At 28.8% G+C, this 11,445-nt stretch overlaps 2 protein-coding genes across 2 annotated transcripts in view; one reads left to right on the top strand and one right to left on the bottom strand.

The window, feature by feature from the left end:
• The window catches only part of LOC117102101, an 18,331-nt gene extending 10,603 nt beyond the window's left edge, over positions 1 to 7,728 (top strand). The window contains exons 5-10 of the mRNA XM_033242302.1: positions 127 to 156; positions 515 to 559; positions 1,514 to 1,534; positions 2,810 to 2,842; positions 5,202 to 5,222; positions 7,276 to 7,728. Of these exons, the coding sequence (XP_033098193.1) occupies positions 127 to 156; positions 515 to 559; positions 1,514 to 1,534; positions 2,810 to 2,842; positions 5,202 to 5,222; positions 7,276 to 7,376 (251 nt within the window). The 3' untranslated portion in view covers positions 7,377 to 7,728. The remainder of the gene's footprint in view (positions 1 to 126; positions 157 to 514; positions 560 to 1,513; positions 1,535 to 2,809; positions 2,843 to 5,201; positions 5,223 to 7,275) is intronic.
• A 1,118-nt stretch (positions 7,729 to 8,846) lies between these two features.
• LOC117102102 (39S ribosomal protein L42, mitochondrial-like) overlaps positions 8,847 to 11,445 on the bottom strand; it is a 15,889-nt gene continuing 13,290 nt past the window's right edge. The window contains exon 6 of the mRNA XM_033242303.1: positions 8,847 to 9,803. Coding sequence (XP_033098194.1) covers positions 9,743 to 9,803 — 61 coding nt within the window. The 3' untranslated portion in view covers positions 8,847 to 9,742. The remainder of the gene's footprint in view (positions 9,804 to 11,445) is intronic.

Here is an 11,445-nt window from a genome sequence, read left to right as displayed (position 1 = left end):
ATATATATATATATATATGTATATGTATGGTTTGTCTGTATGTATAATTATAGTTCCACGACATTCTAAGTGAAAACCAGTCGTTGAAAGACTAAATATATGCATTTCTTTCATTTTTCTTTTTAGATTTACAATATTTAACTGAAGAGACTTGTGGTAAGTATACGTTCTTGCCTTTAAAAAAAAAAATATTTATTTAGGCACACAATACATGTGCCAAGGATTGTCAATCACTGTCCTACTTGTAGGTGACAAACATACACACGATGTTTTATATAAACTAAATCTCAATATGAGATTTAGGGAGTAGAGTTGTTTTGGTCGTGAGAAAAAAAAATCCTGCAATACTGACAGGAATTGAACCCAGGACCCTGGAGTTGGAAGGCAAGCATCTTAACCACCAAGCTATTCAACTCACTCGACGTTTAGTTAACATACATTTTCCTTATTTGACAAATGTGTTCAAATACGAAGATTCAGTACAAATAATACTTGTTTCCTGATTCAATTTCAGACCAGTTTCCCCGTCCTGCGTGTCTCTTGGTCGGCTGCCTGTATTGTAAGCTCAACTTTTGGTGTTCTCTTAAGACATTACCGTAATAAATATATTTATATGTGGTGAAATGAAGAAAAAAAAAATTTAAATCACAAGATTTAAATCCAGATCGAAACAATTAAATTTAATTTTCGCTGATATACAAACTTTTTACTATATAGACTTCATGTAAGGCAGTCAGTTTACAGTATAATTAAATGTTAGACCAACAACAACAACAGCAACAACAACAACAATAATAATAATAATAATAATAATAATTTAATCTGATAACATACTTAGATATACAAATTTATTATTATTATTATTATTATTATTATTATTATTTTGTTAAGACAATCTATGTTTCTTTGTTAATTGGCTTATACACTATCAATTAAAATATGATAACATACTTAGAGTATACAAATTTAATATTAATTATTTTTTAGTTTATTTGGTCAGCACAGACAGAATATCTTCAATATGTTAATATTATTCTTATTCGTATTATCCTTTATTGAATAATGTTAATTGAAAAAAAAATAGTGAGAAATATTAAAATATAAAGAATAATTTTACAAAATACCGTAATTACTTAACGTGTCGTTTAAATAATGTAGGCCTCTATGTTAATTAAAAACATATTCTATATAGATGTAGACATATATTATTTAAAAATAAATTACATTTTGTTCCAAAATATGCAAATCCTTTCTATGATATATTATATTATAAATTATAGTTTAATTAGTAGGCGTATCATAAAGTTTCAACATTTTGATACTGGTTTTAGTTAAACGAAATTGTTCAAAATTTAATATTTTAGCTCAATTATGAATGAGTGAGTCACATGGTGGGTAAATTGTGATGTGATGTTGGTACGGTAGGTGATAAATGATGACAACAATGAATTGTGCCGTTAGAAATATCTAAGTTTATTAACACATTTTAATGATCATTCATTTATAATTACAGATGTGTATTATGGAGACGATGGTAAGTACTGTAGATATTTGTCCAGTCACATTATCATTCTCACCACTTTTACAGAATAGAGGGAGAGAGGGTGAGAGACCGAAAGTGGCACACACAATAAAATGTTACTAGACAGTTACTACTGTAGTAGAGTGCATACAATGCCCTAGTCTTTTGACCTTTTCATCTCAAATAATAATAGTATAATAATAATAGTATAATAATAATAATAATATAATAATAATAATAATAACCATAATATTATAATAGAAATAATAATAACAATAATAATAATAATAATTAATAATGAACCTAACAATAAAGTAAACAAACAAGATGAATTTCTTTGCATATAAAAATATATAAAATTAATACAAAACTTTATAAAAAAAATTAGATATAAGTAGATATTTAACTCCCATTGTTTGGAAAATAATCTTTTTTTCTGCTTATAAATTATTTATATTATATCGTTACTTATATAATTTTTTAAACAAATGTTTATGAGCAGATATAATTTTGTAAATTCATTTAAACATTTTTTCGTAATTTTTTACGGTAAATAACCATTAATATACCTGTTTTTCTTCTAAATTCCTTGTGGTCGAATTCAAACTGTAAGTTTACATTTCCTTAAAAATATAACTAACAGTTTACATTTTTTCCTTAACAATATAACTAACAGTGGCTGTTTAAAAATAAAAATCGATATAACTTTGAGAACTAAATGAAAAATGTTCATTTTTAGATAAATTTGTATTCATTTTTGTAATGGGACTAATATATGCATAGTGATAAACAAGAGGACACTGCTTAAATATTTCAATAACAATGCGAAATTTATTTGTGTATATTTTGTGTAAGTACAGGAATTGATATATGTATAATTTTCATTGTTTGTTTTTGCATATATAATTAATTTAAATCAACATCTTTTTGTTTGTTTGTTTGAACATTGTAATTGTAAAAATAAATTACTGTGCAAACCTCACAAATTTACAATAAACCTAAACAAGTTAAATAAAAATCATTCAGGCTCGCTCCCAACTTTGAGGTAGGGGTTTAAAATCTCACTTTGTGGATTTTAATAATATTTTGTAACAATAAGTTTGAGCCATCAAGTTTATGCTGTAAGTTTACATTTTTTCTAAAAGCAAACTAAACAAACAGTAAAACTTGAGTAACCAGTAATGACAGAAATAAATAGTTACATATAAAAACAAAAGAATAAATGAATAATAAAGCTAACTTACAGCTTAATTGTTAATTGTCACATGTCCGAAATATTTATTTCAGAACCAGAAAAGAAGAAAGACGTGTCGTGGTCAGGTATTACATACCTTTTTTGCTATCAATTATTATACTTTAGGCATCATAATAGGGCTAATAAATGGTTAAAGGTTATTCATTTATATTGCGCAAAATACGAGTCTCAATGCGCAGAACAAGTGAGCAGATGTAAATGGAAAATAAAAAAAAAGAAAATCCAAGCCAGCACCCAAACCGCAGTATGGGGATACGCCGTCGTCGCTGAGCAGGGATCTACCAAAATGAACCCTGTCCAGCACCAGTTGATTCTCGGCCATCCCAGGACTCAGGCACCTCCTATCCTGATAGAACTACAAAGAACTACAAAAAAGCTAGCTGGCAAGGGATGGAAAAGGGGAAACCAAAGAGAACGAAATAAATGAGTTTTTAAATAATATTTAAACAAAGAGACGGATAATTTAGGAGCAGCAACCATGAATGAACGCTCCCCACACGACTTTAACCTGCAGGGTGGACTTTAAAGTGTAGTCAAATCAATGCGCTTCTTCACGGGCAACAAATGTAAAACTGTTGTGTTAAAAATGTGTAAAGGATTTTGATCACAATCTGTGCATGCAACCCTCCACTAGGTAAATATAATTTCTTCATTGATTTATTAATGCGAATATTTAAATTGTAATTTATACTGTTAATTGTTTAAATTTACTTTCTTTACTTAGAAACACACAAATATAATAACAAGGTTTAAACATTTAAAATAATAAACTAATCAAATTAATAATAATAATAATAATAATAATAATAATAATAATAATAATAATAATTGATAGTTAAAAAGTATCAAAAGTTGAAGTAGAGATACTATGTTCAATAGAACATGAACCCAGTCATTGTTCAGGATTTGACCTTAAGATGACCACAGTGACATTTGACCTCAAGCTGTGAACACCCCAAATTAATATTATTCAAAAACGATTTGTTAAATTTGTTTCTCGTACTTGTAATATCCCTTCCAATTATATCATTCTTCCTACTTTAAGTTCTAGACTAAATTACCTTGATTCTCTCTTTTTTTTTTTATAATTGCGTTAAAGGAGTTTATGGTTCTGATCTTATTTCCGTTTTTGGTTTATCTGTTAAAACTTATCGATGTCGTAATTCTATCAGTTCCTTATTTAATGTTAAATTTTCTTGTGTTAATGCTACTAAATTTAGTTTTATTGTTCGATTACCTAAATTTTATAATTCTCTTGTTGATAAAGATAATTCTATTGATATTTATTATGATTCATTTAGAACGTTTAAACGTAAAATTAAGTTATATATTTAGATTTTTGACTGTTTTTTTGTGTGTATTGTAACTGGATTGTTCTTTATTGTTCTCTTTGTTTTATGTTATTCCATTCTGTAAGTGGCGGGCTCCCCGCTGTTGAGTGTGAAATGAAATAAAATAAAATAAAATAAAATAAATGTTTGGCAGGAGTCTGTCTAATGCAATTGGTCCAATCGTTAGTCAGTAGCAATACTGTATTTGATAATTTTCACCATAATGACCCTTCTTATACCTGAAAATAAAAATGCATGCCATGCATTGGTGTTGAAATGGAAATATTATGCAAATAGAAATATGGGGTTTTGGTTTTTAGCGTCACAAGTTTAAATGTAAAGATTCATTAAAAATATTCCCAATAAGTTCCGAAAAAAGTGAAGGTAGTACATATAAAACGCTTTACACATTTACTGTAATTGCACTAATTTATTATTTCTGTCTCCAATATAAGATAAACCTATTTTTTAAATGGTCCTCATATTCACACCCTACATCGCACCGTGACCAAAATGTTTACAATGTGTAAAGGATTACACAAATATAATTACAGGGTTAAAATTATCAAAAGTTGAAATATACAATATTAATATTGAAATACTTTAGGGACATAGATTGTAAATGAAGCAGAGAATACTCCTACAAATATACCTTTATTGAAATAAATACGTCGGTAAAAGGTATCAAATTAAATGCATTATTTTACATCACTGTTTCTTAGAACCATCGATATTATAATATTATTATATTTACACATGCGTATGTTATTCTAAATACATGTTATAAATGTTAATATATAATACTTAATCTGCTATTATGTAAAAATGCTGGTCTGTTGATAGCAGGGGTGGCGCCAGAGGGGGCAAATGAGACAAATTATTTTTAATTAGTCTCTAGATACAATAACAAATAAAATAATTATAAAGAAAACAAAGAAAAGTAATTTGTGTTATTATAGAAATTGATATATTTAAACCTTTGGTGGAAACATTATTTTCTTATATAATGAGTTTTAATTCCACATATTTCTTTAGTTTTGCAAATCATTGCTCCTATTTCGTTAACTCATTAATATTTAAAATTTATTTTCAGATTTCTCTTCGTCTTCAAGTGGTAAGTTGATAAATAATTACTGTCAATTTATTAATTGAACGCAAGGAGACCACACTATCTCTAAGACAGATATGTTGAGTGCGTACATTTCACTTACAATTAACAGTAAAAAACCAATAAATTAAAATTATTCCTGATCTTTTAAAATCTGTGTAAAAGTAAAAATTGATATCATTAACTTTTAAGAATACAATAGGTTTATTTTAAATATAGATACACCTGCATATATTCTTGTAATGCGAATATATGCATAGTTACCGGTACTTCTTGAAAAGCGAATAATTTAGTAATTTGCTATGTTTCAGCTATGGTTTCAGTAGTAGGCCTAGTAGTAGTAGTAGTAGTGGTAGTAGTAGTAATAGTAGTTGTAGTTTTAGTAGTAGTTTTAGTTGCTGTTGTAGTTGTTGTAGTAGTAGCAGTAGTTGTTGTTAGTGTTTCAATGCTGAAACCATAGCTGAAATGTAGCAAGTAAGTCTAGTACTAAATTATTGGTTTATCAAGAGATAACGTCAATTAATTATTATATCAAACAAGATGAAATTATTTGAGGATTATAATTTTGTTTTGAAATTCCTCCTTTATTAGATTTGTTACAGTATATCATTAAATATATATGACTCTAAATGTAAATTGATATATATTTTGATTTCGCTGATTTTCTATTCTTTAATGTAGTAGGCTTACATTATCATTTCAGATTACCATAGTAAATATATTATCGATCTCTAGTTCATATACAAATGAGTGGCATGTAAAAAGGCTAAATGTTATCAATCACTACTCGCACTACCAAATAATTAGGTCATTGGTCTCAAATTACCGCCCCATTTGCTTGGAAAATGCATTTAGAAAATAATCCAAAACACGATTGTTAATAATCTAGAGACAAACCACTTATTAAGTATTAATCAACATTGTTTTCGATCTCGTCGGTCCTGTTTGACCCAGTTGCTTGAGTATTTCCAAGACTTGCATAACGCTGAGTATACGACGGGTATTCTATTGTTATTCTCGACTATCAAAAAGCCCTCGTGATGTGAATTTTTATAATAAATTTATTACAATAAATTCGAGTCGTCGATGTTAATCTCCAAGTTTACATTTCTTTACTGCATAACTGAACAAACAATAAAACCTAAATATTAAGTAGTGATAAACAAAAAGAAATATTTACATATCAAAAAGATTAATGAATAATGATGATGTTAACCTATTAGTTTAATGGTTATTCATGTTATCACGTGTCTGAAGTATATATTTCAGATGCAGCAATTACATTAACTTTTACAATTAATAATTTAAATATACTTAAAATATGTTACGTATTAGGCTAAAAATTGATAATATATGTCGATAAATATAAAACTGTTGTTATGTTTACAATGTGTAAAGGATTACACAAATATAATTACAGGGTTAAAATTATCAAAAGTTGAAATATACAATATTAATATTGAAATATTTTAGGGATATAGATTGTAAATGAGGCAGAGAATACTCCTACAAATATACCTTTATTGAAATAAATACGTCGGTAAAAGGTATCAAATCAAATGCATTATTTTATATCACTGTTTCTTAGAACCATTGATATTATACTATTATTATATTTACACATGCGTATGTTATTCTAAATACATGTTATAAATGTTAATATATAATACTTAATCTACTATTATGTAAAAATGCTGGTCTGTTGATAGCCTCCGGTGTTATAGTTAATAATAATAATAATAATAATAATAATAAATAATAATAATGAAACTAACAGTAATAAATAAAGTATATTATAAAGTAAACAAACCAGATAAATTTGTTTGCATATAAAAAATATATAAAACTAATACACAACTTTATAAAAGAATAGATATAAGTAGATATTTAACTCTCATTGGTTGAAAATAATCTTTCTTCCGCTTATAAACTATTTATATTTGGGCCTATATTGTTACTTACTATATACATTTTTAAACACGTTTAGTACGTTAATTAGCTGATATAATTTTATACATTTATTTAAACATATTTCGTGATTTTTTTGCTTTTTTTTAAGGCTTCAAGACTCAGAAAAGAAATAAGATGATGGCGAAGAAGGCTGCCATCATGAAGGCACTGGCCAAGAAGAGAGCTATGGCTAAGAAAGCTCATAACTAGAGCCATGTCGCTCACAATCGCTAATGCCCAGCAAAATTATATATACACGTACATTATTATTCTTCTTATAAGATATACTTTTATAACTTTCTGTGAAATGTCTGGTGATGGGAAATGTAAATGAACTAAAATTCGTTATTAATGATTACAATGAGGGCAAACTTAGAATTCTCAAGAATTGATTTACTGTAATTCTAAATTATTTGATATTAATCTGTTTCAATAATGTTTCTAACATAAAAACTGGCCTATAATCATGTCTTAACATCATAAATAGGCAATTTGAAACAAAAATATGAGCACTTTCATATATTTTCTATTCTTGGTCTAATAAAATACTTCAGCAAACGAAGTTGGTTGCAGTTAGAATCATTATGTTCTAATAATGTGTTTTAAGCTCGCCACAAACCTCACATACCACTACAAGCATACTTTTCGTCAGAAGAAATTTGACAAGCAATCCTATAGGAGAAAAGTCAATAGGCGTTTAAATAAAAATGTAAAATTGACGAACTTTTTATAATTTTAGTCATCAAATCTTTTACAACTACTTACTGTATCTGTGAAATCTCTGAAGCAAAATTGATGTTATTTTGATACAGAGGGATTTCATAGAAGTTCTGTAGCAAAACTGATGTTTTTTTTTTGTGCCGAGCACAAATAAAAATTGATAAAAATTTACAAAAAGCATGGGTTTGTTATTACTGAAAAAAAAATGCATTCCAATTTGGTCGAAAAATATGGTCGAAATTTAAGTCTTTTGTTTACAAGTAATGCTATTGCAATGCAAATTTCCCATATTATTCCAGAGATTCCGCATATTTGCAGGCGGGAGACTTTCAAATATTCCACCCCTAAGGAGGAGTATGTGTCTAGATCCCCTACAGCCTTTTCCCACGTGAAATTTTATTTCCTCAATGCTCGAAAATGCATTTAAGATTTGCATATTTTTCCCTTGAGCATACATGCATTTCAGGTCCACACCATTTGAAAAGTCACAGTCCCTGTCCACACGAATCTTTTCACATCAGTGTGTACGAATCGTTTGATCTTATCAGACAACACTTTATGAAACGACATATTCACAGTGTTAGTGCAGCAAGTTGGTTAGACTGGGTTCCAGTCCCTAATCTTCGTCTTAATCAGTTGAAATGCTTAAGAATAAATCGATTTTGGCACACACGGCGTTCCATAGTATACTTTTTCTGGGATTAATTCTCATCAAAAAAGTTTCTCAACATAAACTGACGCTGGTGGCGCTTTCCGAAATGCGCTAATGTACTACGAAAAATCCATAAATTATATTTTAAGTACTGTAGATAGAGAATTTTCAGTCAGAAGAGGACTACAAAGGTCAAAAATACTTTGCAAATATTTATAATATAGGCATTACAAAATATATCAAATATAATTAGGCCCTGCTTTTAAATTGTATCCATTCAACTTAGAAGATAATGTCTGTCACAAAAATCAGAGTTAAAATATTTTCTGTTTTATTTATTCAGTTCCTGGTTCCTACACACTAGTTCTATACTATATACAGTACCCAAGTCTTTTATTAGCTACCAAATTTGTAGCTATTCAGTAATATAACAGGGGTGGCGCCGGGAGCCTAGTGTCTGAGAGAATTGCACCCCCCCCCCCAACCCGGTCGGGGAGAAAATTCACTATTTGTCAGGGAGAAAAAATTTATTTTGTACATAATTATACTATATACTCTAAAACTGATTAAATAAGCCTTTGAAATCCCTAAATTGTCAAATTTTTGAGAGGCCGCGACCCCTGGACCATTTTTGGGAAATATTTTGAGCAACGCCCACCCCGTCTCCTCCAGTCAAGGGTCAATACACAGTGGACCCTGATTGGCAAATCCTGGCACCACTCCTCATACGCCACTTTATACAAGAGTCCAAATGACTATTTTCCTATTTGTATAGGCAGCATATTCAACTGCCACCAATCCATTTCAAATTTTAGACACATCTCCATTTTGTATGAGCTATGTCAATAGTACTTTGCACATTAATTTAACGTTCTGAACTTTTGTCTGATCATGGCTACAACATTTTATATGACCTACGCCTCATAATTTTCTCAAAACATGTTACATAAGCTGTGGGTACCAATGAGGTATAGCAGTACTGTCTCCAGCCCTCACATTCTACTAAAACACCAGAATCTTTTATTACAACTAACAACTCCAGTCCCTAAGCCTCATAATGCGACTTGATATATAGAGCATCAAAGGGTATTTTTTAATGATATGTGTTGTCATTTTCTGTAAAAGGTACATTCAAACTAAAATAAAGGGCTACTGCATTTCTTTCTGATAAAACTAACACAATTAGTCAAGAAGTTGATCTCAATCAGAGATAGTCCCGATCTCTTGGTGGATTTGGGTTTTTCAGGCTTCTCCTCCTAATTCCACTGAAAAGAAAAAGAAACAATGATGCTAATTCATCCTTTACTGAAATAAATAAACTACAGCAAAAATTATGGACCACCAAAATAAAGTCTTATTGGAATGGTACTCAATAGAGCAACTTTAATGTCAGGCTTCGAAAATAAAATTGTGGATATGTTAAACAACTGATACAGAATTTCTCAGACACAAAAAACATATTTGACGAAAAACTCAGGATCGATTAATGAGATACAGATTTTTTGATATTTAAAAACTGGGGGGAAAAAGGTGGTTACGCCTCTTTTCCCCCAGTTTTTAGATATAAAAAAAAATCTGGTTCCGGCACTGGTTCGAACGGTAAGCTTGCCTATGGTTCTCCTTGGGTAAGGACTATATTAAACCGTAGGCCCAGTGCACTACAAAAAGGAAGCTAGTACTTCTTTCAAGTAGGGGTTAGGGTTACCCGGGTATACTGGTCAAAATGGAAGTCAGACATAAACCACCAAGGACAATAACCACCTGGACGAAAACCACCCAAAATGGAATATACCATTGTTAATGTAGAGTGGACAATGTTGGGTGGGCCTGTTTTTATCAGCTTCACAATAGGATAGATTTCACTGTGACTTCCTATTATACGCCTTTAATTAATTCAACTCTTTTGACAACATGCATGTATTTAATAATCATTGTAGATCTCAGTAATCAATGTGCTTAAAGTTTGTATTTTTTTAATGATTTTAACACAACAATTAACTTCAAAGTTTATGGAAATTCAAATGTAAAATGTGTAGTAAAGTTTTAATACATTTAATAATATTTTTTATCTTTATAGTATTTGTCTAATATTTTAGTATTCTAAATTTATATAATTTCTAAAAGGACATATCCCTAATTTAAATGTAGAAAGTCATCCATTAATGAATGTAGCTTAATAAGATCTTACTATTTTATATTCTTTTTATCTGTTTTCATTGAATTGTAGTAAAACCAGTATATTTCCTTGTGAATACTATAATATTAGACAAATACCATACCAAGAGAGAAAGAAAATGTTACTAATGTATTAAAACTTTTCAGCAAATGAAAACTACAAAAGCCTTTAAATGGGAAATTATTTTATAGTGAATAGTGTTTCATCTAATTTATTATTGTAGTAAATATTTTTTATGATGTATAGTAGGCCTATATTATTACATACAGTTGTAATCTTCTTTAATGTAATTCAGTTAATTACTGTGCATGTCAGTTTCCGAATCAAACAGATAAAAAGATAAAATAGTATGATCTAACTTACATTTATTGATGGATATGATTTTTTACATTCAAACTATTATTATTAAATCATTGTTAAAGGAAGTAGGAATAATGTCCTTTTAGAAATTTAAATAAATTTAGAATACTAAAATATTAGACAAATACTATTAATATTATTAAATGTATTAAAACTTTACTACAAATTTTACATTTGAAATTCCATTAAACTTTTAAGTTAATTGTTGTGTTAAAATCATTAGAAAAATACAAACTTAAGCACAGTGATTACCAAAATCTGGAAAAATCTACAATAATTATTAACATACATGCATGTTGGGTCATTCCATGTCAAATCACCCAAAAAATCTGAAAATTTTAACCACATATTTTTTGATTTTGATGAAACTT

The sequence above is a fragment of the Anneissia japonica genome, unplaced genomic scaffold (assembly GCF_011630105.1).
Source record: "Anneissia japonica isolate Jap-2015-1 unplaced genomic scaffold, ASM1163010v1 scaffold171446_len717541_cov154, whole genome shotgun sequence".
Lineage (NCBI taxonomy): Eukaryota > Metazoa > Echinodermata > Crinoidea > Comatulida > Comatulidae > Anneissia > Anneissia japonica.
This window is presented reverse-complemented; position numbering and strand designations above follow the sequence as displayed.